General features: G+C 38.8%; 1 protein-coding gene across 6 annotated transcripts; it reads right to left on the bottom strand.

The window, feature by feature from the left end:
- Window positions 1-451: 451 nt before the first annotated feature.
- On the bottom strand, window positions 452-27,303 carry rgs19 (regulator of G protein signaling 19). Of its 6 annotated transcripts, none has more exons than XM_058643778.1 (6): window positions 27,090-27,302; window positions 18,906-19,016; window positions 8,993-9,165; window positions 7,794-7,892; window positions 5,543-5,777; window positions 452-2,954 (listed from the first exon to the last, which is right to left on the bottom strand). In XM_058643778.1, the coding sequence occupies exons 2-6, from the start codon at window positions 18,918-18,920 to the stop codon at window positions 2,766-2,768; spliced, it is 711 nt and encodes a 236-aa protein (XP_058499761.1). In that variant the 5' UTR covers window positions 18,921-19,016; window positions 27,090-27,302; the 3' UTR covers window positions 452-2,765. The 6 variants fall into 6 exon arrangements, with proteins under 6 accessions (XP_058499761.1, XP_058499762.1, XP_058499759.1 ...); XM_058643779.1 differs by having other exon boundaries at window positions 7,794-7,880; window positions 27,090-27,298; XM_058643776.1 differs by lacking the exon at window positions 18,906-19,016 and having other exon boundaries at window positions 27,090-27,303.

Raw genomic sequence — 27,303 nt, forward strand, 5'->3', positions numbered from 1 at the left:
CAGACAGTGGTTAGGTCAAAGGTGAGAGGTCACAGAGGCAGAGGTCAGCAGCAGCAGTGCCCAGGTAGGCCACCCCGGGTGTGTGTGTGTGTGTGTGTGTGTGTTTGTATTACTATACTTGTTAGGTCAACTTATTAACACATAGCGAAGATTTGAACCCCTTTCTTCTGTCTGAACTGACAGAAAACATTTGCACTGTGTTTGTAGCCGAAAAAAAAAAGAAAAAAGAATTAATTCATGGTTTGTAAATGTTAAAAATGACTAACACACATGAAAAGAAGTAATTAAATAATGTGATTCACTTAATCCTCCACTTATAAAACTTTAATTTAGGCTCTCCAAACCGAACCAATAATTTGGTACCTTTTATTCTCTTATTTTTAAATATATATATATATATACATATAAGTATATATATATATATATGGTTTTTTTTTTAATCAATCCCAAGTTTAAAATATAAAATAATCTTAGTTTTGATAAACTAACCATACACTTTAGATGTCTTGGTAATATAATAAAAAAAAAACCAGAACAATTAGATAACATGTGGTGGACACACTAATCATTTTAAATATCACTTGGTGGTTTTGAATGTAGCTCACTGCATCCAGAATAATAACCACACCAGTGTGTATTACACTTTAGAGCCCCCCCAAAAAATATGCATTTGTGTTATATTTCTATTTTGTAGCTATTTATAATTAAGCTTATACATTAAGCTAAGAAACCATGTTTAAACTATAAAATATCAGCTCTTAATTGAATATCTTTGACGTAAGGAATAACTGCTAAGTTGATATTAAATACAATAAAGTTAAGTATTGTCTGATTCGGCTTGGATGGAAACGAACTGTTATTAGTAGGTGACTGAACGTTCCTAGGAAGTATAGTAACACAACTGTTGTCATTGTGTGCATGTGAATGTACATGCTTTTGTCTTTTCTCTTTATAAACTCCAGTGTTTTATTGCAGTGTCTGTGATGTTGTGTCGGGTGGGATTCAGTACAGCCTCAGAGGAATCAAAACAAACAAAAATATATCCAGGAATAGGAGAAAATGGGGAGAAACATACAAATGAATAAACAAAAAAAAAAAAACATAATTAAAATGTTCCATATAGAGTTTTCTCTTCAAAAATAGACGTCTTGTTTGTTTGTAAATCAGTAGTCGGAAGGAAGTGACATCCATCCATTCATCCGTCTGTTTACCACAGGAGTGTAACGATTAATCCAGCAAACAAGGGTGGAGAAATAAACAACAAAAAGGAAACAACCAAAGTTTATAGCGGGAGCACCCTGTTTTTTCCAGTTGAAAGAGAAGAAAGAAAAGGAAATCTTTGACAGCGACCGTCTTTTTTTTTTTTGCTTGCCCTCTGTCAGTCCCGGATTACAGCAGAGGCAGCGGAGGGATGAAAAAACAAGGCGGTGAGGTGGGGTGGAGGTCAGGGACGACCACCTTCTGTTGGCTCTCAAAGCTGAGTGGCATCATCAGTTCAAAATCCTCTGGAGAATCCATGGCACAGAAGAATATTTTCTCCCCGCAATTGAAATGTATGAAATTCTCCCAAAAGTAAAACGGTCATCTTCACGTAACAGTAGATGAAATACTTTTTCCACAACCATGATCACTTCATTCTCCATTCATGAGTCAATGTCGAGGTGAAAAAAACAAACAAAAAAAACCAAAACAAAAAAAAAACGGGAAAACAACGTTGGAAGATGAGGGAAAATAATAATAATTAAAAAAAAAAAAAAAACGAAACTGGATGAAGGCAGGAGATGAGTGGGGATGGAGAGACAGAGATAATAGGAGGTAAAAATGAATCTTAAAGCTAAAAAAGATCACATTTATAAATTGAGTCTCAGCTTAAACATATTTCGGTAATATATAAACTTATTATAACTTATTAATATACTCTGATCGACGGTGTGACGGTTTCTTTCCTTTGAAACAGTAGCTTAACAAAAAGTGATTTATTTAATACTTAAGTATACTTGGTCATTTTAAAACCTTAAGCTGACTCTTTCAGTGACTGGAGGACAGGGCGCACCAGAATATTGATAAAACAAAGCCATGACATTTAAATGGCACATTTTGAGTCATTTTTACAGTTTATGAAATGAATATGAAGCTGCATTTGTTGACTCCTTACATGTACAAAGGTAAAAGGGATTCAGTGGACTACAGAGAACTTTCAGAATTGACTTTGGGCCATGGCATTCTGAAGCTCTAAACCCCTTAAACTTGCTTATTTACCTTTGAACCATATATCTGAGTCTTCCTCTGCAGGTGGCATCATATCAGACCTTTTAAACGGTGAAAAGCATCTGGGATGGGATTGAAAGGATTGAAAAAAAGCTAATGAGTGGACTTTCAGTCAGGTTTTTTCCTGTCAAACTGATCAGAAAAGTACACATTTACATTTGTTTTGGCCTTAAAATTTGATGTCATGAGTAAAAGCAAAGAACACAGGCTACAAGTAAGAGTTAATGTCAAGGAAGGAGATGAGGAGAAGAGAGAGGACAGGTGGTGTCTTGGCAACAGCACTAAAACATAGGACATGAGACATGAAAGAGTGATGAAAAAGAGAAAGTCTTGGCAGTACTTGCAGAGATTTTCCATTTGGAGAAAAAAAAAAAAAAAGGGAAGTGAACTGAGAAGGATATGGATTCTTTTTGAAACAACTTTTGGACCAGGAGGTGAAATGATCTGGCACCAATCCTTTAAGTGTAGGATCAGGAAAGGAGTATGAGGAGGCGGGACTAGGATTCAGATGAGGTGCGCGAGCCGCCGTGAATGAGCGACTTGTAGATGTTGGAGGAGAGGAAACGTGGGTAGGAGTCCCGGTGCATCAGCGTGTAGATCTGCAGCTGGGCGTCTTCAAATGTGTGAGGCGTTGGGTCTTGCATCTTCCTGTTGATCACCTCGCGAACCCGGGCGTCCAGGCTCACCTGCGGGGGAGCAGTGAAGTTCAAGTTTAAGTTTGCTTTACTCTAGAAGAGGTTTGAATGCTGTATGTATGTCTAGAATGCTGTGTGTGTCACTCAGTCTCTGTTGAACAAAGTTTGGGGTAGAAGAATTCTACTATGACAAAACTATTTTTTCACACGTTTTCACACGTGTTTTCCGAACCTGCATCCGGTCGACTTTCACATCTGTTATGGTTTTTGCACAGACTTGACTTTGACACTGACACTTTCTTTCAAATGTGGAACAGATCTTTATTTTACAGGACGATAAGCAATCAAAATGTAATTTTGGTGAGCAAATGTGCTCGGCTGGGACTGGAGTGCGTCCTGAAGCGGTGAAGTTCTCCTCCCCTCCTCTCCCTGCTTTTCCCACATATTTCTTTTATATATATATTTTTTTTTTTTCATTTTTTTCAGTAAAACAACTGTTGTAATTATTTTCTATTTTGTGCCATTTATTTACTATGCCCATGGAATTCAAGGTTCAAGGTCACTGTCGCCTTACAAGAAAACATTCATTCATTCATTCACCTATTATGACATTATACACTTAATTTACTTCATCAAAGGGTATAAAGATGCTGCTGTATACTGTACGCCGTGTGAGTCTGGCGGCAAATAACCTTGGACTATTCAACAATTTATTCAAATCTATTAAGAAAACAGTGATCAGTTAATGCCCACATGTTCAATTATTTACCAGTCACTTAAACTGTTTTTTTGCCCTCAGTGTGTTCACTTCCTATGAACAGCGTTGTAATCACCCACACATCACACATTGTAGTTAAGATTTCAGCTGCACTTTTAGATTTCGGTCTATATATATATATATATATATATATATATATACATATATATATATAAATAAAATCTTATTATGAGCATGACTATCTGCAGCCAGCAGTGGAACACACATACTCAGACAGATGCACACTCACACACACACACACACACACACCAAACACCAGCAGATATTTATAGAACGACAAGACTTCTCTGATGTTTTCCATTTGCGCTTATTAGGGAAGGACATACACACAGACACACACACACACACAGAGCGAGAGAGAGAGAGAGAGAGGCATTGTACCAAGGTCAGACAAGCAAACACAACAGTCAGTCAGGAATGTATCGTCTCTGCCAAAGTCACACGTCTGGATATCTCTGTATTTTAATGTGAGTCTATAAAAAAACCTCTTCTGCGAGAAGGTGATGAGAGCATCAATTTTTAGCTTCCTGTACACACACACACACACACACACACACACACACCGATAAGACACATGTAGACAACTGTACATATAAATACATCAACCTAAGCATACATGCACATGTGCACATGTGCACATGTGCACACACACACACACACACACAGAGTTATAAATAGTAGTTATACATACAATACTGGTGTGTGTGTGTGTGTGTGTGTACAATACACTACATTAAGTTTACAACCAATAATTACTGGGCCAATTACAAAACAGCGGACTAATACAATTATTTAAAGGGCCACTTCACCCAAAGGAATATACCGTTTTTTGTTGTTGTTGTTGTTTTTTTTTTAACTAATTTCCAGAGATAAATGTGTTATTTGATCATCAGACAGTGGATCTGAGAGGCATGTCTCATTCCCACAACAACACAGGAAGCTGGGATTTAAAAAAACATGAATAAAATTGAGTTTTGAGTGCAAGTTTTACGAGTGAAAGATCTGAAGAAATAAAAATAAATTGGTCAAATTCAATCCAACTCTGTACTATAATGTGAGTTAAACAAACACAGCAGCATCATAATGATTCTAAGTGTATTCTTCATTTGACCAAGTGGGGAAACAAATGGGTGAAACAGCCCTTTAAATGTCCAAAGAAACTAACTTAACCCTAAACTAATGGCCTAGCAGTTCCACTCCTCTGATCTCAGTATATGTCATCCTGTCATAATGAGCATGTGAATGAGTTATGGAACAAACATGACAACATGAACACATTATGCCTCTGGCCACACAGTTGAAAGTCCACGATTTTTTTCTGAGCAATTATCTCAACAATTATTTGTGTTTTTTTTAGACCAGTAGATAAGCCACGTGGTGGTGCAGTGGGTGGCAATATTGCCTTACAGCAAAAAGAGCCACCATGTGCGTGTGAGTTTTCTCCGGTACTCCAGTTTTCTCCCACAGCCCAAAAAGATGCCGTCTAATAGGTGTAAATGTGAGAGTGAATGGTTTCATGAGACTGACATCAGTGTGGACAGTCTGGGAAAAAAATGAAGCAACAGCCAGGGTGTAAAACAAAAAAGTGTCACACCTTGCATAAGAAAACACTTTCAAAACTTTGTAGTTCCCTTAGTTAAAGTGTTCAAATCTCTGAGACACAAGGTCTGAGGTTGAGCAACGTTTGTGTAACAGTTTAAAGTGATAAACTAGAGATGATTGTGTACAACGACAAAAGCCTTAATTCTGCAATCCTTGGAGAGTGTGACTTGTTTGAAGCAAAGATTATGAACACACAGTTTGTGAAGAAACACACGGCATCAAAGTGTAACGTAGAGATGCAACAACGACAACAACGTACCTCTTTCGGTGACAATATGGAAATATAGTCTTCATATATGGAACGGGCTTTCTCCTCGACGGCACTCTTGTTCATTTCCTGTTTGAGATCTTCACAGGCCAACCAGAACAGCATGTTCTCTTCACTGTACTCTGTCCGCAGGAACTCTCGGAAGATATTCCGGCCTGCCGGGTTCCTCATCAGCTTGTCAAAGGACTGAGACCAGAGCCGAATTTCTTCCACTGAGGGTTTGGTGCTGCAGAAAGTGGAGTGGGAAAAGATGCTTTTATGGATTCGAGTACACAGACACCAGAAAACACCAGAAAATGTGTATTTTCAGAACAGAAAAACTGCTTTTATAGGTTTAAGAGTCAAGTATTTAGTGACACATAACCTTACACAAGACTGCCCTGCAATGAAACGTACATATAGGTCGTATGCAGGAATTACGACCTATATTTATGTTTTCAAAACCAGCACCACCTAGCGGTTGTATACATGACATCAACCACTTCCACCTATCTAGAAGCTTCGCTGATTTCGCCACCGGCAGTCCGCTCAGTGGCGAGAGCACTGCGCCTGAGTGCAGTCAGCAAGGTTCGATTCCTAACTATACCACCGTTTTAATATTTTTTTTAATTTTGACTGCCTAACTCTGTCTTTTTTGCCCTAACCCTAACCTCAGTAACACCTGTGTGTATTCGAGTTGAAAAATACTAGTAAAAACATACCTTTACGTCGTATTCAGGGGTTGAGAAGAAAATTACCCATAATTATGTTTCAGAAAACGACCCATAGTTACGTTTCAGAAAACGAACCATAGTTACGTTTCAAAAAACGACCCATAATTACGTTTCAGAAAACGACCCATAGTTACGTTTCAGAAAACCACCCATAGTTACGTTTCAGAAAACCACCCATAGTTACGTTTCAGAAAACCACCCATAGTTACTTTTCAGAAAACCACCCATAGTTACGTTTCAGAAAACCACCCATAGTTACGTTTCAGAAAACGACCCACAGTTACGTTTCAAAAAACGACCCATAGTTACGTTTCAGAAAACCACCCATAGTTACGTTTCAGAAAACCACCCATAGTTACTTTCAGAAAACCACCCATAGTTACGTTTCAGAAAACCACCCATAGTTACGTTTCAGAAAACGACCCACAGTTACGTTTCAAAAAACGACCCATAGTTACGTTTCAGAAAACCACCCATAGTTACTTTCAGAAAACCACCCATAGTTACGTTTCAGAAAACCACCCATAGTTACGTTTCAAAAAACGACCCATAGTTACGTTTCAGAAAACGACCCAGAGTTACGTTTCAGGGGTTGGAGAAAACGACCTATATGTACATTTCAGTTGGAGGACAGGTTGCCTTACACTTGTCCTACTATTTCATGTTGACAAATATCTGCTGTTAAAAAGGTTTCTTCAAGACACGCTTGAGCCTTACACACGCATGTTGTGCTCACATCTCCTCTCTCACATGTTGAATGACTAAATAAAGTTAAACTCGTCGACAGCTTGCTCATATATAAGACCAACTTTCAGTCACATCATTCCAATCCAAACCCAGATGGCCGCTGAATTTGACAGACATAAAAACAACAAATCTCACAACTTTGCACAGTGCTGTCTGTTACACAAACAAAAATCACGGTTCAAAGAGCTTGAAATGTACACACGATATGACACATTTTTATTCCCACATTGATATAACATGTGCGTGTTGACCTAAACTGAATCAAACCATCATGGGGGACAGTTATTTTTGTGAGGCCACTGTGGTCTTGACCTTTGGCCACCGACATCTTTATCAGTTAATCCATGAGTCCACCTCAACATTTGTGCCAAATTTGAAAAGATTCTCTTGAAGAACAAATAAAAAAAGGCCCAAAACATATGAACATTAAGACACAAAAACATAAAGGGACTGCCTCAAGATTTAGTTAAGATATTGTATTCACCAGAATGGGACGGTCACTCAACCAATTACATTTTGATGCTGTATTTTCACATGCTGAATTGCTATTTTGTCTTATTGAATTATACTTTTCTCAATTCCTGTGTGTCTGTGCGTGTATGTGTGTGTCACAGTGGGACAAGGAAAGTACCACAGATAATCTTTCTGTGGGATTTGATTTGATTTGACAACAAAACACACAAATATCATCACATTCCGCAAACAAACAAACAAACAAATGAGTCTGTCAGTCCAGTGTGTGTGTGTGTGTGTGTGTGTGTGTGTTCGCTCTGCACACTTACCAAGGTTCACAGTTTGGTATGGTTTCCATCTTGGTGCCCTGTGATAGTCCCTTCCTCTTCTGCCGCCTACGTCTCTCCTCTTCATTCCTGATGGTGAGACTGACATGATAAGACGGCTTTCAGACAGGGAACACACACACACACATGCACACTAACAGCTGACAGATGAGTAATTGCTTTCAGAATTATACATTTTTACTATACTGTGACATTTCGGACCCTAATATTTTTTTAAATTTTCTATATGGTTCCTTTTTTCTTAGTTAATAAGTTATGATATAATTGGCTATATATATGTATATTGTTTTTTGTTTTTTTTAATTCTATACAACTTTTGATATCTTTGTGTCACTTAAGTGAGACATTTTATAAGCACAGTATCCAATATTTTAATTATCAAGTGCACGTTTCCTTTAGACATTTTTGTGACTGTTAATGGCAAAGGCCAAAGGCATTATGTTCAGAACACATTTAATGACACCAATATCAACTAACATGTCAGGGGTGGTCAAAAGGTGTCAACTACAGGTGTTGACACCTTTAAGTGTGAGCGTGTGAGCGTGTGTGAGTGTGTGTGTGTGTGAGTGAGGGAGCCCTATGAATAATTAGTTCTTTTGAAGGAACTGGAGAGACCTAATCACTAAGCAGCTGGCTGATTAAGACTCAGCCAGTAGTTCTTTCCTGTGTATTTTTTTTTGAATATAAATTAAAAGAAAGAAACAGCACTCATATCATTTCAAAACTGCATGTGTTGAGTTAAATCTTAGCTGTTTTATCAAAAAATATGATGTAAATATTCCCAGAAAGTTTTCACTCACTGGAAGATGAAGTAAATGGGTGCATTACTCAGTTATAAGTTGCAGGATGTACTCAGATATTAATTCTAGTTCAAATATAATGTCCATTTAAATGTAGAACCGGGCAATAATTAAAAACAAACAATATATCGTGACATAATATTCTTCAACGTTAATGTAACAAAGGTTCAATATACGTATCAGGGACGCACGATATTGGACTTTTGCTTGATACCGTGATACAGATACCGTGATCCCTTCTAGTCATTAGTATTAGTATTAATTGTACTACTAAAACATACATTTGTAAACCCTTATTTCAAAACTTTAACGGCACGTTAGCCTGTGAACGTACAGTATGTCGGTTCACATGACTTGAGTGTGTGTGTTTAAGTCTCCTACCACGAGCAGCTGCAACAGCAGCACCAACAGAAGCAGCAGGCGTTAGGCCGCTGGGAATTCTGGGCAGTGGTCATGTCCCGCCCCCCTCCCGTCCCGCTCAGTGCCGAGGTCTCGCTGCGACCTCCACCCATGGCCAGCTCGCCCCCTCGCTCGGCTGGGATTGGACCTGTATACTGCACAGACAGAGAGACAGGGAGAGAGAGAGAGGCTAAACAGCTGGGTCATTCTGTGATTTTACAGATGATAAACTATCAATGCGAAAAAAAATGGATTGTACCCTTTTCATTGGAGGGGGGGGATGAACAAAAGATACGGTTAATTGTGGAATTATTTTCTAGGAAGTCAAATTGAGATTAGAAGGTCTTTTATAAGCGATGCACGTCTTTGTTATATGAATGTTTACATATGATATTGCACTGAAAACAACAGCTGTCAACCATTGTGTGGCAAAGTTACGAACACAATCTCTGAAAAGCAAAAGCGGAAGTTCACGGAAATGCCACACTGACCCACTTATTATTCATGAGTTAGTCCTCAAGTAACGGGACAATTTTTGGTAAAACCCCACAGTGTTTCCCACAGAATGACTTCATTCTACGATGGGTAACCACAACCATGACTGGGGAAACTGCCCCATCACACTGCAAAGAACCTGAAAGTCGAAAGTTGTGTTGTTGTATCTGTAGAGCGGAGGCCATTCCTGATAGAAGCCTGGGAAAGTTCATCAAAATTTGCTGATTTTTTTTTTTTTTTTTTTAGCTCAGTCAGGATAAGACACGGTCACATGGACGAGAGAGATGGAAAAAAAAAGAAAAAAAGGTTTTTGGCTTAACAGCAAAAATGGAAAGCTTTAGAACAGGATCCTGAAAACAGTACATTCCAACATGTGTCTGAATATGGAGAAACCTGAGCTGCAACAACACCGCTGCGTTAGACGGAGGCTAAAAATGCTCTTCATATGATTTGTTTACACTGATCATACTGCGATAGTACAGTTAATGTGACAATCAGAAGTGGGACAGTGTTTGTCGGTGTTGAGTGACATTTTCTAGTTTTATGGTTAAAATACTCAAAGAAAGAGTGTGTCATTTTACTTCCAGTCCCATTCTGCTCTTTACACACGGTCTCTCTGTTCCCGGAGAATCCGGGTCTTTGTCACCAGAGAGGAGAGAGTTGGGAAAAACAGCTGTACAGTACATAGGTTTCTGTTTTTTGGTCTGTTTTTGGACTTTAAGACAAAAACAAATGTTATTTTAAATATGTTTTATACTGTTAAAAGTTTGTGTACAACTACAGTGTTTTTTTTCTACATTGAACTTTTTTTTGTTTTTCTTCATTTTAAATTGTTAATTCACTATTTTAACATGCAGCAAATTGTAAATAATTGCCAGATATTGAGGTTATTCTGGAAAAGTGAAAAAAAACACTTAACTCATAGGACATGTTCTGATCCTTTTATGGTTAAAATGGTGTTAAAGGGTTAAAATGTGGTGTGAAAGGTCGAATAAATAAATAGACTGACCGAAACACACAACATATATACAGTATATATATATACAGGATTCAAAGATTAAGGGGGAAACAGATTCCATTGCTCCCTCTTTAAAGACGGTTAAAGAGGGTATAGAGAGAAAGAGATACATCATGTAGAATAGAGGAAGTGAAACAGAGTGGGTATGGAGACAGACCAAGCAATGTGATGCATCATGTGATTGAGCTGTGATCACACACACACACACACACACACACAAAGATGGTCACATATGCACACAGACACAGGTTCCTCTCCTCAAGCTTCGAAAATAAGAAATGCCACAATGCCTGGATCACTAATGTTTAGGCCCCACATTACATCTGTCTTTTTTTTTTTTAAACAATCATTTTAAAATACAGTCCATATTTACATCATATTTGGACCTCCCTCACAAACAGTGTGATTGACAGCTGTATCGTCCAATAGCTGCCCAGATGCAGGCGATTACCCAGTTTCAAAAACAGACATTGCTTCAAAATGGGAGTTCCATTCGCCCCAGACATATAGTCTATGGTATTTCACTGACAGCAACCTCACTAAAATGGAGGAAAACGTCAAATGAAAGATAGAAATGGAGAAATTAATGAAGAAGACGACTTCATTTTTCTCTGTCTTTGTACAGTGTGTGTGTGTGTGAGTGTACCAGCTGACACACACACACACACACACACAAACATCTAGAAAAAGTATAAAGACACACAGCATGAAAGTAAGCGTTTACCTGCTCTGTCAGAGCAGGGGAACACTCCCTTCCTCTGTTCACTTCACCCGCACACATCTTTTATAACACAGACATATCAGATTTCTGCCTTTGTGTGTTTGTCAGTGAATGAGAGAGAGAGAGAGAGAGAGAGTCTCTCTGTGGTGGTGTGTGTGTTTGCATTTTTAAAAAGTTACGTCTCTACAAAAACTATATGGAAGAAAGAAAGAAAGTGAAAAAGAAAAGCACTTTACAATAAAGAAATACACTTGTATGTACAGTTCCTGCTGAGCAGATGTCTTTCTTCCTCTTTTACTCAATGTTAAGTGTGTGTGTGTGTGTGTGTGTGCTTAACAGGATTTCAGTTGGAGCGTTAATCTGATTAAACTAGAAGACGTTAGAAAGACATGAAAATCACACAAACCCACCGCACTCGTGCACACACACACACACACACACACACACAAGCTTTGTTTTTGGGAGGGGACATGATATAGACTAGCATTCTTTTCCTCTGCACTTGACCAGACTTGTATTTTGTCTCCAGTTGGATTATTAACTGGTCTTTCCTATTAGTGACCTTTGATGGACTCACACCCAGACACTGTTCAAAATGGGCTTTTGCCAATTAAATTTGGCGAGGTTATGGAGCAGCGATGTCTCACATTAATACTTGAAGTGAACGCTTCATTACTGAAACCTTACTGGTAAACACAGCTGCGTGTGCATTCATGTGTACTGTATGAGTGAGTTGGTACATGGACATGTGGCACACAAATGCCCTCACTGCGAAATTAAAATGCTTTGTGCTGCTTAAGCATGCAGATAAACCAGTGTAGAATAAAGACAGCAATCACAGTGAAACGCCCACTGTGTTGGAAGTTAAAAATAATATAATAAATGTATAATGACCTGAAATAAAATAATTCTGTTTCTGTTAACTTACATCTTCTCTAGAGAATAACTTTCTACAGATCAGGTCAGACCCTTTACATGCACAGTTTAATCAAGCTTAGGACGTAGTCTGACTAAGACAAGCAATCGGACAACATGCAGAGTCCAAGTATACATGCAGAGGAGAAAGTCTATTCATTGGCCGTGTGCTGTTTCTGAGGGCTCCGATTTTAAATTGTGGCTGGGTTAAGGTTAAGGTAATTGTTTAGGCTGTCCAAATGAATGGACGTCAATGCAGTATCTTAAGATCATGTCACTGCATCTGTACAGAATCGCCAGTGTTTCCATCTTAGAAACAATTACTTTCAACACCCCGCGTGCATGTGTGTGTCAAAAAATAGAGGGATTAAGTAAAAGAGAGACTTTACATTGTTGATAGCAATTCTTTCCAGTATAAACGTAATAACAACAATAACCTGAACACAACACTGCCATGTTAACGCCATATATTCTGACTACCTTCATCAGAATAAGGCCATATTTGGAATAAACAAATCAATTACGACAAGTTAGGGCACATATCTAAGGAGGACAAAGAAGAAGAACCTAGTAATGCAGAATTGCATGTACAGGTGTCCAGAGCAATAGTGAACCTTGCATCCATCCACGCTCCTCAGAGGAAGAACAAAACAACATTTGATGAATGGATTAACAGAGAAGTAAGAATAGATAAAAAAAAATATGCCAATGTGAACCACCTGCAGAAAACCACAAGTATGTTTTTTTTTTTTTTTACAAAGAGCTGCTGCCTCTCTGTGCATGTGCACATCTTTGAGGTTTAATATTTTACAATACAGAAGCCTAAAATGGAAGAGTTTGTTAACTGTGGCACATTTTTGCTGAATTCTGGAAAAAGTACAGAGTTCACTCTGCCCTGAGTGTTATGGGGAACACAGGAGGCATTGGTAAAGAAACAGTGGGAGGGGGAGTTGACTTGAGTAGAATTTCCAAATAAAAGCATTTTTTTTTGCTATGGACTGAAAGACAGTTACATGAAAAATAAGATAACAAAACAGAATGAATCTATAAATATAAGGAGGAGAGCTGCAGGTGCCTGGGGGAGCAGGGTTGGCTTCTTTCTGACACCAGGAACGGGTTGGGCAGCCGGAGCAGGCTGAGCGGTAGTGCACTTAAAAATATTTTGCCCTGTTTTTCACATAGGGGTTTGACCATCTTTAGTTCAGAAAAGCATGTACTGCACATAACGCACACATGTACTTGAGTTCAATTCACTCCACCTTTGCTCTGTGCATGTGTGCGCCACTGTGAACCATGGATCAACCACTCCCACACGAGCATGGAGTAAGGGAAAAAAAACACAGACACACCAGCTGAACTGAAATAACACAAGTGTCTCCCACCAAATGGACAGTGGAAACTCTAAAAGTGTTTATATCAATAACTGAGTAGAATTTTAGTGGGAGTGCTCATAATCCACCAGCTAACTGAGGACTTTTAATGTCAGCACACACATTTTAACTCATAACTCATTGAATCCATCCTGGCACAGCTTCTTCTTCACCAAAAATAAAAACAAAACCCTCCCGCATAGTTAATCAGGCCACAAACACCACTCTCTGAACGGCACTCCACGATCAGGAAAGCCACCCTGATCAAAGAGGACCCATTTAACCTCCTCCATCACTGCCATCAGGCCATAACCACATGACACCCCAAAAACCTACACTTCATGTTGCTTACTTAAGCCTAGTTAATGACACTTTTGCTGAACAAACATTTCACCATTTCAATGTAAAACTCATTAAAATCACTGCTATACTGACTTCTGCTTTTATTTTCTCTTAAAGCACTTCAGTGTGTTTCTGTTTTGACCAGCAAGTCACTGAGGTTACAGCAACAGTCAAACTTGTACAATCTGCTTTGCAGATACCATTTTTTCTACTTAGGCTCAGAAGGACTACATGTGCATTTCAGTGAGTCAGACCACAGACGAAGTGCAGGAGAAAGAGGAAATGTTTTATGGAAGAGAGAAGCTTTTCCAAAGTCCTGCCCTGACATGTTGAACATTGCTGAAGCTTCGCAAATGCACTCTTACACACACACACACACACAAACGCTGGTGCGCGCACACACACTTTACACAGTATGCTCTTCTCCTCTCACTCCTGATCTGTCTCTCTTCATTTAATCTTACTTTGAAGATGTCACACACAGTCTCTCGCTTTCACATGAGTGAGAGAGAGAAGACAACAAAGTGCTGTCTTCTGTTGTACGTTTCTATGGTACGCTGATAGGTTTTGTGTTGTATGTCTATCTGCCTTTTAACTTAGCATTACTTGTCCAGAATGTGTCCAGGAAACTTAATTGGAGCTGCACGGAGAAGGAAACAGCAGTAGCTGTGATTGGCATATGTAGGCATGTAGTCAGGCAGCTCTTTAGGGAGGACTTGACTGTTGTTAACGGAGCACACATTTTTAATATTGTGTAATTATGTATGCATTAAATTAGTCCAAAGGAGGAGGGCTATCTTCAAGTCATTGTGGAGCCCATTTGAAGCTCATAGAGCTCTCATCACAGGGACGCCAACATTAACCATGGTCCTATCCCTCTCCTTGTCTGAATGCTTTTTAGCCAAAGAACAAGCTTTTTGTATGTAAGTAAAACCAGTGGGTAGTTTTCAGCTGAACGCTTTGACCTACTTTCTTCCAATACAGAGCAGCTTGTCTCACTGTGTCTATTGTTGTATTCTTGTGGAAGTTGTGAATAATTAGGATATACACGCTGCATACAGGACATGCTGAACTCAGTGCTATCAGAAAACTTTAGAGTTTGTGGGTTGTGAATATGTCAGGGGTGTGTTCAAATGCTGTTGACTCATGAACACAGTAAACAATCCTAATTGAAAGCAGCACATTCATATACAGGGTCTGGTGTTTCCTGCAGTGTGAAGTCACTCTCTCAGGAAACACAACTTTACCTCCACAATTATTATTATTATTCTTTTTTTTAATCTTTTTTGGTTGTTTTCTGTGAACACGGCATTGTTTCAAGAAATGTCTTAATCCACAAGAAACCCACCCAAAATTACTCTTACTACACTGTAGGACATATACCAGGCCTGTACATGGCCCTGTAACACTGTTACAGAAATACACAAAAAACAGAGAAGGCAAAAACAATGTTTGTAAAGTACAACCCATTTTTAAACAAAGCTAGTACACGTTACAATGTATACAATGGACTAACATAGAGGCCTTAAGGGAACAAAATAAAAGTTAGCATCCAAGACCATACCAAAACATTACAAAGATAGTGACAGTGAGTGCAGGTGCAAGAGGTCTATGAAATCATTATTTTCCTAAAGAAAAAAAAAATAGCATTTCAGTGCTCCTGAAATGCCAATTCCATGTGAATAAAAGCCAATAGGATGAAATACTTAATTCTCCTTAACTTGGATGTATGTGTACATAAGACCTAAATACTGTACTATATATTCATATAGTCAAAGGACATGTTAAGCATGGAAAACAGTATACAGTAGATACAGTTGAAAAGAAGACAGCTTCTAGAGGTTAGTGTGACCTCCCCTTAGACTTGAGCAACAGCACGATTCTGACTCAGTTAAACCTGCAGTTGAACCCTAATTAATGTTATTGGTAAAACCTGTGTTTGACCTAATAGTTTAAAAAAAAACCCTGCTGTGAAAAAGGCCTAATATGCCAGGTTTCTTCAAGACATGCTTGAACATTATATATGTTAATATCATTAACATCTAACTAATATATGAGACCAACTTTCAGACATGTCATTCCAGTCCAAACACAATGACCACAGAATTTGATTAACATAAAAACAACAAAGCTGGTGTTGCCCTAAGACTTTTGCAAATGATATACCAAGGTATGTAATTAGGCATGAATTGACAATCAATAAGAGTCAGTGCCTGGCTAGATAACAGGGACTCTATGTGAAACCTTAAAAATAGATTTAGATAATTCATCTTCACACAGCCAAAACATACAAAACTACACATCCAACAAGCGGTCCACTTTTTAGGAACTGAGAAAAACAGCTATGTTTCAAGCTTGATGACTGTGCTATTTCAAGTTCATCTAGCGAGATGTTGAAAGAGTTTCATCGGAAAGAGGCGAGAACATTTCCCCCACAAACCACAGACAAATGATTAATTTAACAGTTTGGCAGACAGGCCTATAGTATCTTCCTATGTTTCCAGAAAAGAACACTGTTAACTGATTTGCTCTACCTGTTGTTCTGAGCTCGTATAAAATATCCCAACCCTGTTCAATAACCGCTTGTACAACTGCAAAGCTCACCAGAGACACGGCGGTTCAACGGTGGATCAATGATGGACGACTGAAGAAAAGAACAAACAGGTCCTTCTTTCACAAATAGCTACGGTAGCTCCATCCATGAACACACCTTCACCCCAGTGAAGGAGGAACAGACACAAGAAGCAGACCAACGTAAGAGGAAAAGATGGAGAGAGAGAGAGAGAGAGAGAGAGAGAGAGAGAGAGGCAGGAAACAGAGTCAGAGGTATTGTGTCAGGGCTTCTCAGTTTTTTCCTAAACTTGATGAATCAGACCTGGTGTCCTCTCTCACTCACTCACACACACACACACACAAACGCACACTCACACACACACAGTGCTACTAGTCATGACTGCATGGACCCATTCATACCAATATGGCTTAAAGGGAAAAGTTGCAACCAACCTTCCTACTTCCTCTAAACTTGAGCTACAGAGATGCTCCGGGCATCCATGCATCAGATACTGAACAACTCTGACATGTGTTTCTACTTGTTCTTTGATAGGAACAGTAGAGGCCAGCTGCATTCACGACTACTGAGAGTAGCTTACATTATTCTGATTGACTGAGTACATGTTCATCATGTGGCCACCCAAGTCTTTATATGTTTGTGTGCTTTTGGTTTGGGTTTTGTGATTTGGGTCGTTCAGTTGTAAAAAAAGAACAAACGTTATTCATGTTCCAGACTGGAACATATACGAGACCTTTCAGCAAGCGTTTTGGGAAAGACACTTTCATGTTTGAACATGACTTGTCTATGTACTACAACATCCATGAGCCTTAGGTAGCGATGCCCTGAGGAAAGCAGCTGTCAGAGGCTGTGTTCAAAATGCTTTGTTGTTGCAAAAATGTTTTCAGATTTGAAGTAGTGTATTTAATACCTGTAGTAAGTAATTTTGTGATTGAACTTTGGGACTAAACTACTTTTCTTGTATTCAAGAAATATATATATATATATATATATATATATATGTAGGTGTCCCTGACAAGAAATGAACTATTGTCTGAGATGAAAGCAAACACTTATCATGGAAGACTGCTCGGTCATCTCAGAAGTCAGTGGTCTTGAGACTAACCACTGAGTAATGTACATATTCTATAGTCCCCAGTGAGAACAATCTTATCTTGCAAAGCACTTGCGTGACTTCACAATGAGTCAGAGTGTTATGAGATAAGATACATTTCCTTTGAAAGTTAAACTTAGGCCTCAGAGTAAAAAAAACAATAACATTTGTTGCTTCTAAAGTGTTGCATGGATTCCAGCGTGCATTTCCTTCCTTCATAAAACCTTTGCAGAGATATATTTTGAATATTTAAAAGACATATATAACGTTTCTATTTTAAAATATCTAAATACACTTCGCTATCTCAAATGTTTTAATGCTGGTAACTGATTCATTTGTTTTCCCGTCAAGGCTGCTATTGTCTGTCAAGAGGGAGTATAATGTGCCTTTTTATCCAATTTAAATCCAAATTTATACACGCTTCTTGAGTCTTGGGTTGATTTTAACCTTAACTATATATGTTTTAACTAGGGGTGGGTTTAAAATATCTTTTTGGTGATATATCATAGTCCTGCCTTTTGCAATATGATAACTGATTGCCCAAGGCAAAATATTAATATTTTAATTAACAAATGAAGGCACTCATAAACAGTCCCTGCCAGTTTCACTCGGCGGGCGTCGCTACTTCATGTTTCCATGTGGCGGCGCTGCTCAAATGAGTGGGAATTTGAGCAGAAGTTACCTGGCCGAAGAAGAGCGGGATAATGGCGGAGAAAGATAAGTTCAGAGATGCCCCATTCACTTTTCAAGGACATTTCATTTTCTCCAGGTAGACAGATATCATGATATATCACATAATCATCGTATTGCGATGTTATCGGTATCGTGGGCCATGTATCGTGTTTTGTATCGTAGGTGCCCTGTGATTCCCACCCCTAATTTTAACTATACCTGTTTTAATACGATATCAGAGAAACAGGGTGAGTGTAGAAAATCCTAAATCCCATGATTCCACATTCATTTGTTTTGGGTTTTCCTGTTATCTATAGTGCTCATAATGATTTAAACTCCACAGGCTCGCTATGTCACTATTTACCAAAGTTCACATGTATGAAGAAGACTGAAATTGTATTCCAGTAAACATGAATGAGAACATGAATGAGATCAGTGTTGGATTCAAACCAAACTGGCTCAGTAAATGTTTTACAAGAAGAAGAATACACCTGTCATTGTTATGATCTCATGATGTCATGTCAACACATTTGTTACTTGATATTTGTGTTATTCAGCTGGACTGTTTGCTCAGTGGGAAACTAAAAAAGGAGCCATCTTTGATTCCAATACAGTGGAAAAACAAAACCGAGGAGAGAAATAAAGAGAAGAAATAAACAGAGAGGAAAAGCATAAAAAAGTACAGTTGTTTTTTTACCAGAACATCCGTCATGTCGTGAGGGCGGGCAGTCGGTTAGTGCACGAGTCTTCAACGATGTTAGCAGGCCGGACACATGCATGTCATCCCCCCTTCTGCCTCAGACCTCTCCTTTATAATTACACACACATACACACACATATGCATACACATCCACCCACACACACACATATTGGGGAAACAAGCAGTCGTGCAAAAAAAGTAACACAGACGCACACAAGAACAAAACAATCCAAACATGAACATACATGACCACGCATGGTAATACATGTTAATGTATGAAATCCCATGCATGGACCCACACATGAACACACAGGGCAAACACAGGGCAAACACAGCGTAACAACACCCAAAACAAAATACACCAAAAGTCCAAGCAGTAGTACATTTATCCACAAGAACATGGTTGCAGCCAGGAAACACACACACACACACACACAGAGAGAGAGAGAGAAGAAGAGAAAAAGATCAAAAGTGAGTGTGTTGTATTGGCATACATATAAAATACATCAAATAATCATGAAATATGAATCAAATTACAATTACATGTATCAGAGTGTGCATCCGTGAATTTCTCTTTACCCTAGTTAAAACAACACAATGATTTTCAGCCCGATAATCTGGTCATTGGTCAAGTTATGTATAATCACCCCTAATTCTAATTGGCACATGATCAGCAGTCGCTACGTGTGAGACAGAAATTTGATCCAAGATCCAGCTTGAAGTGAGCTGGTACGGGCACTTCCTAAGAGTTCCTCTGTGTAGGTGCAGGTTATCTGTCAAATGGGGTCAAATTATGGCCCAGCATAGGCTAATCCTTTCTCAGGGAGCACTACGTGATGTTCACCTGTTCTCGCAAGAGTCTAGTATATGTTTCTGGCTTGTTAATGACATTTGATTATTGTGATCACTCACTGTACACGTTTCACAGATGTGCACCAAAACGGAGGCTGGCACTTTGCACAGGTGAGCACTTTGCACAAGACAATTGACACATTTTCCCACACAGATGAAGGGAGAAGTAATTCTGCCTGCTTAACATGTTAAGAACTTTAAAAGAATTAGAAGAAAAAAAAAAACAATACCTATTAAAAGTTATTTTCACTCATTTTAAGTTATATAAGCTGACTTGAGGACAGCATTTTAACAGGACACCCAATAAAATCGACTGTGTGCTTGAAGTTTAAATCTTTGTTGAAAATGTGAATGGTTATTTTAATATAGTCTAAATTCTATGTCATGAACATCACTAACATCTCCTGGTATCTTTTATTTACTGAAGATTGTCACAAGTTAGTGTTTAATGATTAAGCAATACTGACATGGATAAGGGGAGTACTGCCACTTCACGCAGTGATCCAAGCCAATTGCAGAGCAGAACGACTGACACCCGAAAGGCATACAACCGCGGCTCATCAGAGAGAAGAAGAAGAAAGAAAAAACATCCAAGAAAATGCCATAGATCACAGACAGCACCGCTATACTAAATGTTCATGTGCGGTCGACCTGGAGACATGAAACCACTAAAATGAAGCCTGGTTCCATTCATCCGTCCCTGTTGTCTTCTCATGTGTGTTTTGATGACAAAAATATCAGCCAGATACTGTATTGTGATGAAAGAGGGTGTTGTCTGTGGTTCTCCCTCAACCAGTCACTCACTCTCACTCGTGGTAGTATGAACGACGACGACTATTAAGACTCGCAGTTACAAGACGGCACATTGTTTAGTGTGGAATGCACAGCAGTCCTACGACTCTAAAGGCCTTTGCACACTAGATGCCCTTTTTGTACACTTTATTTGTATATTTATATTTGTCCAAACTGTATCTCGTCAATGTGAGTTTTCACATTAAATTTTCACATTTTTGACCAGGGTTAGAAGGAAAGCAAACTATCAAATTGTTGATGACAAATAAGCAAATGTGTACACTGTTAACAAACAAAGGGGACCCTCATAAATTCTTCAAACTGGGTGACAGACATCGTAAAAATAATTCCTTTCTTTTTCTTTTTAGTAAGGAAATTGACTGACCACCAGCTCATCATTGCTAGATGTTGATTGACTTTTTTCTGGACGTCAAAATTCATTTGCTTAATCCTGTTAAACTAAATGTAAAAAGTGAGTGCATCAAAATTCACCTGAACATAATTCATTGCCATTTATTTACACCCTCATAAATGTGCTACAACCTTGAAAGTTAAATCTTTGACAAATGGTTGACAAAAAGCTGCTTCCACATAACATCCACTGCGTTTATACCAGTATTCACTTTACTCAACAAATTGGGCCTCAGCCATTGCATGACCAACCCACTTTACATACAGAATCCTTGTCGTTATCATTATAAGATTGACTTATAGTCAGTTACAGTTATACAGTCTCAGTGAGTTCAATACAGTGTGATTATTCTGTGGTTAAATAGAGACCTCAAACTGGATCAGCATTCAGTACTGGCTGATAAACTAAGCTGTGGTATCATACTGAAAGATAAACAGTTGGATTGGTCAATAGCTGAGTAAGAAACCAGGGTGTGAAAACTCCTATTATTGGGCAAAACTGTGGATAAAACACGAGAGAACACTGGAGCAAACTAAGCCAAAATACCAGTGAATATAACATCTAACTGAGGCTAAATGAGCAAGTTCCTGGACCAGACTAAAGATAGAACCCTACAGAATACTGGACCAAATTATGGCTAAACATTATTGGACAAGGGCTTATACTAGACCAAGAATACACGTGCAGGCATTACATTCCACCAAAATAACAAAACAATTTCAGGACATTGTAGTGAAGCATTCTTAGAATATGTTTAAGATTGGTTCCTGGAGTTAAGGTTTGCTACTCTGAGGAAATGTACCTCTTGCCTTGATTTTCCTTTGAAACCCCCTCCAACTATAAGTAACTTGAATTCCACACTGAAACCATGAGACAGTGATTAGTGGCAAGGTTGTTGCCCATCAAGCCAATTAGTTTCAATCAGGAAAGCTAATGATGCAAAGTTATTTTGGGAAAACAGAGGGACTAATTTCGGCACAGACCTGACAGCTATGAGGGTTAATGAAAACAGGGGAAATACAAGCAAAGATATCTCCAACTAATTGAATGAAAATGTCTGCATCAGCAAACATAAATGCTCAACTTTTATGCCTTTAAAATATGTTTTTTTTTTTGGCTGGCATTATGTACATTATATCAGTGAATGTCTTAGCCTGACTGAACTATTTATCTCTATCATAAATCACCGCTAATGATTTTAAATCATAATCATTCATTCGCAGTGATCAGCTGTGGGCTTTGTTTTTCCCCGAACTCGGTTTACATTTCCAAATTCTGGTTTTTAATATTTTACAGTCAAACAGTGTTTTATCATGTGCTTTATGTCTGAGGTTATGCATATTATTACATAACCTCAGACAAAATAATTCAGTGTCTGTAACACTGAGTGCTTTAACTATTTTATGGTGTTCTACAAAAGAATGTACTTGAGTTTGTCTGAGGCTACGCAACGCACATGTCCACACTGAGTTTTTCTTGTCAAATAAGTGAATCATAAGATTTTGATATAGTGGAGGAAGGATAATCTTCTCTCTTGCCCACTAATTGCATGATTTAACTTCATCTGAAATAATTTGCGAAATTATTCAATGATCGACCGACAGAAAAATGACTTCTGTCAGTCTTTAGGTTTCGAGGTGTTAGGTGGAGAATTTGATCACATCTGTGATTATGTTCTTGGATAAATGATCAACTGAGAAAATGTTTTTCTGTTTTCAAATAGTCTATAGTCATGGGGACAGTCTATCATAAAAACTCAACTTTTAGGGACTTTGTGATGAAGCCAACATCTGACACGGATGACATGGTCCTCTGTGAGCTGAGAAAACACTGCACCCTACAAGGATTCATGGAATCCTTGTAAAATCCCACTGGAAAATATGAACTGGTCAAACCAAAAATAGGGCTGCAAACATTTGATAAGTTCTTATTTTAACCTCACATAGGCAATGGTAAATGGGTGTTGTTTGTGGAGTGGATTCCAACATTAATTCAGCAAGATCGAAGGATCGGGAAAACCCACTAGACATAACAAGGCAAGATGAAAAAGAAAGCTATCACAAGTCATTCAAGACTGATGGATGGAGACAAAGTATATAGGGGACATTAACGGGAGACAGAAATAGACAGAGACTCAGGAAAGAAAGGTGATGACCAAATTGAAAAAAAGAGGAACAGACACGATGAAGAAAGACACAGTAAGAAGAAGTGTGCACCAACTGGCAACAAGAAAAAGGAAAGAAAAAAGTTGGTGACTCCTTATACGGGCAGTGTGAGAGCTGTTGTTTTTATCTCATGGTTGGGACCCCAAAATTATCCACAGACTTCACCAGTTCTGAGAGCTGATACTGTTGATCCAGGTTTCCACGTTAAAGCAACATTCATCTGCTGCTTTCAGTGGAAATCCCCAAATAAATGGCAGATCATATAGAGGAGAAATGTGGATGCATATGGTATCTAAAAGGTCCTTTTCAGACTTCATGAGTTTAAAGCTGTTCAATCCAACCCGAGCTTACTTTATTCAGTCGGTTGAGAACGAACGTAAGAACAACCAATGAACTGCACATAGAAGACGCTTTAAAGCTAATCTCACTTCTCTTTCAATGGGATCTTTTAAAGTCATTTGTGTTTGTAATCCAAACAAACTACAGTAAATGATCCCTAAACACAAGGATTTATGAAAAGATGTTGATGCAGCACTTTTGCGCGCTGGACATGATGAAAAGGGGCTATGCTTTCAAAACTTTTCATAAACTTCCCACCTTAATTTCAGAAGCACCTTCCTCTGCGATACCTTCCCCAAAGCTGTCCACTGTGAGTCATGAAAAGGCAATTACTACACAATGAAGTAATGGGGAGACTTCTAGAAAAATATTCAAGAATAATACCACCTCTGCTCAAGCTAAGAATACTTAAATGCAACCACACATTAATTTCTGCTTTTGTTGTGGCTCTTTCTCTTCAAAGGGTCTAACCAGGGCCTTCACCTTGTGGTGAAAGAAAGAAATTATACCACAATCAAAGACTTTCCAACAACAAGCATAAAAGGTAGAGATACGGCTATAATTGTAATATACAGGGACATGTAATGCACACAATAAGACTACCGCCGGATTCATGTACAGTATGTGTAGTATGAACTTCATAGTGTCAGTTTATACATAAACATGCAATAAGTACAGCAAGGTCACCATGAACACACAAACGACTGAAACACTGTTGGACACAGTTAAGCCTCACGGCAGATGGGACGGTTTGAAGTGTCAATGAATGGATTCTAAAGAAGAATAAGTCAGGAACAACACTCTTCAGAAACTATGCCTTTATCATAATGGTGTCAAAACCTCACAAAAGGACTATACTGCAAACAACTGGAACACTGATAACAGACAAATATTGAAAGTATCCCTATCACTGTCAGTCATTTTGGACAGTTTTTAAAAAGATCAAAATTATCAGCCCAGCATTTACCATGCCATGATAATTAATCCAATCAGTTGCATAGTTTGGTATAGAGATTTACAAGGGTGAAAGAGATCAATGGTATCAAATATATTATATATCATAATGATATTGCCCTGAAATGCACAAGAGTCAGTATGACAAAGGGGAAATACTTGTTTAAACTTGCTAACAAACGCATACAATTTTTGTTTTGAACAGAACGGTGGATGAAAATACTTAAGATTAAATCAACATGTGATATTAAAACTGATTGTAGAGTAAAAACCCCAACATAATCCATGTCAATATTTAGCCCCTCTGTAGGGTTTTCACAGACAGATGACAACTTGATTTTTACTACAAATGGAGATCATTTGATATCTACCGTTTTTCAAGCAGGAGTGCTCAATGCTCATGACAAAACACTGGCTTAAAGGAAAAGTATGTGTGTCGTATTGGCATTGTATTACAGCGACCAAAAAGGAGCCACTGGGGACAGGAACGGTGTCTGTTGCCTCTTTCACTAATGTTTGCCCATGTTCTGTGACAAGACCAGTGAGTTTTCCCATAAGGTTTACTGGAAGTGGTAACTGATTATCAATTAAATTGTAATCAGTTTATTGGACAATATAGCCAATTGGTAAAAAACATTAATAATAAAAAATAAAACGGTATGAGTCATGCCATTCTTTGAAACTGGAAGAACAAGATTCAATTGAACCTTGCTGAGGTTAGTACCAACATCTTTATGAAAAAGTCTTACTGATCTGCAGCCGTCTTGGTGACCCCTTTGGTCAGTATTTAGGGTTAACAATAAGACAAGAAATGATCTTACTCTAAAGAGGGGCGGATTATATGTCAAATAACTAGCATCTGTGGGGTTAGACTTTTCTATTCCATATTGTGGGATTGGACTGTTACTCTCTCATGAGCTCTGTTAGCACTCGTAACCAAAGCTGCCACCAAAGCTACCATCATTGTATGCTAACTGGCAATTGAAAAGAAAATGACTTCACTAAAGAGGGCTTCCAGAAAGGTAAACAGACGTATATAACTTCTGTCGCACCACTGAGGATTACTAAAACACTGCCAGCATCCTTTTTTGCCATACTATCTTCTGAAACTTATTTGTGGGTACTATGCCGTCTCGCTTCACTGGTGCTATGTTGCTGTTGTGCTTCTGCTTTCTTTCCATCAGTCGCGACATAAAGCAAAATCACTACCTGTGTGAAGCACGGGAATGTCACCTTTAGATATGTTGTTTTTTTAGATATGCAAAGTAGGTTGTGTTCTTTGCTTGGCAGTGGACAGGACTGTGATTGGTATGGCACCAACACCTGGCAGTTGAGCCCAATGAAGGAGGAAACCATAAGAAGGCTTATTTTTGATTAAGGAAATTGGGCACAGGTTTTGTTTTCATTGATTTTCATCAGACAATGACAGTTCAACTCTAACTCCTCTTTTGGTTTGCTCATTTTGGAATAAATTATAATGTAACAAATTACCGTATTGTTACTATGTTGCTTCCCTTTCCCTTACGAGCTGGGTTGTAACAAAGATCAAAACAAAGTACAAATACACAAATACAGCGGGAGTTGATAGGCTAAATCAACGTTGGCAATGGTTTGAATGTACAGACATACGGTGAGATTCCATCAGCCTGTTTTTACGCACATGTTTGATTTCAGCGTAAAAACACCCGAATGGATACACAGAAATTTTGAAAGAGTCTTGAAATATGGCGTTTAAGTTTGAAGGAGGTGGAGAGTTAACATATCTGTAAAAGGCAGATGCTAATTAGTGCGCTGGAAATAGTTTCAGCAAATAAACATGGATGTTTAAAAGTCCCTCCTACTTTCACTACTTGCTGTACTGAAAAAAATAGTAGAAACGGCGCACGAGAGGAGGAATTTATGGACTAATGAGGAAACAACAACTTGCTTCAATATATGATACAAAACACAATCATTTTCGAACAGGTATTGGCACTCTTTCTTTACGTCAGGTTGTTCTGTGCTGCCACAGACTTTTGCATTACCCGCTGCTTATCTCAGTGAAATAATATTCAGAGATTCACAGATTTTTGGAAAGTTTGGGAGACATTTCAATGGAAACCTAGCACCTCGTTCACATTTGAAAGTTACGCACTGCAGCTTTAAGCTAACAAGTTTACTGCCATTCTACTTTACCAAACTTGCTGATGTGAACAAGATGTTAGAGAGTAAGAAAATAGAAAGAAATTAGAGTTTAATTAAAAAAAACATTTTCTAATTCTTTAGTTTCCTTTAAATACATCTAGCGTCTAGTTTTAAGTATTGCAGTGTGAAACACACCGGTGGTGTGTGTGTCACCAACAACGGAACCACTAACGACGCTAAAGGAGAGAGGACGTCTCCTTTCTCCTCCTCTCTCCCCTGCTGCGAGTCTACTTGAGAAGGAAACAAGGAGGTGAGAGAGGGAAAGGGGAGGAGGAGGTGAGGACGGACGGACAGGAGGGGAGGGGAGGGGAGGACTCGCGGAGACCGACCTTTTCCTCAACACCGCGCAGCGAGGAAAAGCCCCGCCGCAGACTGGAGACCTGAGAAGGGGAAATTTAACTGAAAGCAGCACTCCTCTCCTCCCCTCACCTCGCCTCCCCACCCCGTCCTCAAGCTCGCTTGTGCAGCCGAACAGATACTCACAATCTTGGCATTAATAAGGTCCGGAGGGCGGTATCCGCTGCGCTTTCGGAGGCACATCCGTGTGTTTTTTTTCTTCCTCAGCTGCTCCGCACCGGGGGGTGAGGTGCGAGGTTTTTTTTTTTTGTTTTTTTTTTTTTTAAATTTTTCTAAATATCTTGCCGCTGCTGTATCGGAAGAAGAAGAAGAAGGAGTCCTCCTCCTCCTCCCCCTTCTG

The sequence above is a fragment of the Solea solea genome, chromosome 11 (genome assembly GCF_958295425.1).
Source record: "Solea solea chromosome 11, fSolSol10.1, whole genome shotgun sequence".
In the NCBI taxonomy this organism is placed as follows: domain Eukaryota; kingdom Metazoa; phylum Chordata; class Actinopteri; order Pleuronectiformes; family Soleidae; genus Solea; species Solea solea.

Coding starts and splice junctions, on each gene's coding strand:
- rgs19 (XM_058643776.1), bottom strand. CDS start 27,146: ATGTGCCTCCGAAAGCGCAGCGGATACCGCCCTCCGGACCTTATTAAT. Junction 7,893..8,992: donor TGCTGTTGCAGCTGCTCGTG/GTAGGAGACTTA, acceptor TTATCATGTCAG/TCTCACCATCAGGAATGAAG. Junction 5,778..7,793: donor ATACCAAACTGTGAACCTTG/GTAAGTGTGCAG, acceptor CACTTTCTGCAG/CACCAAACCCTCAGTGGAAG.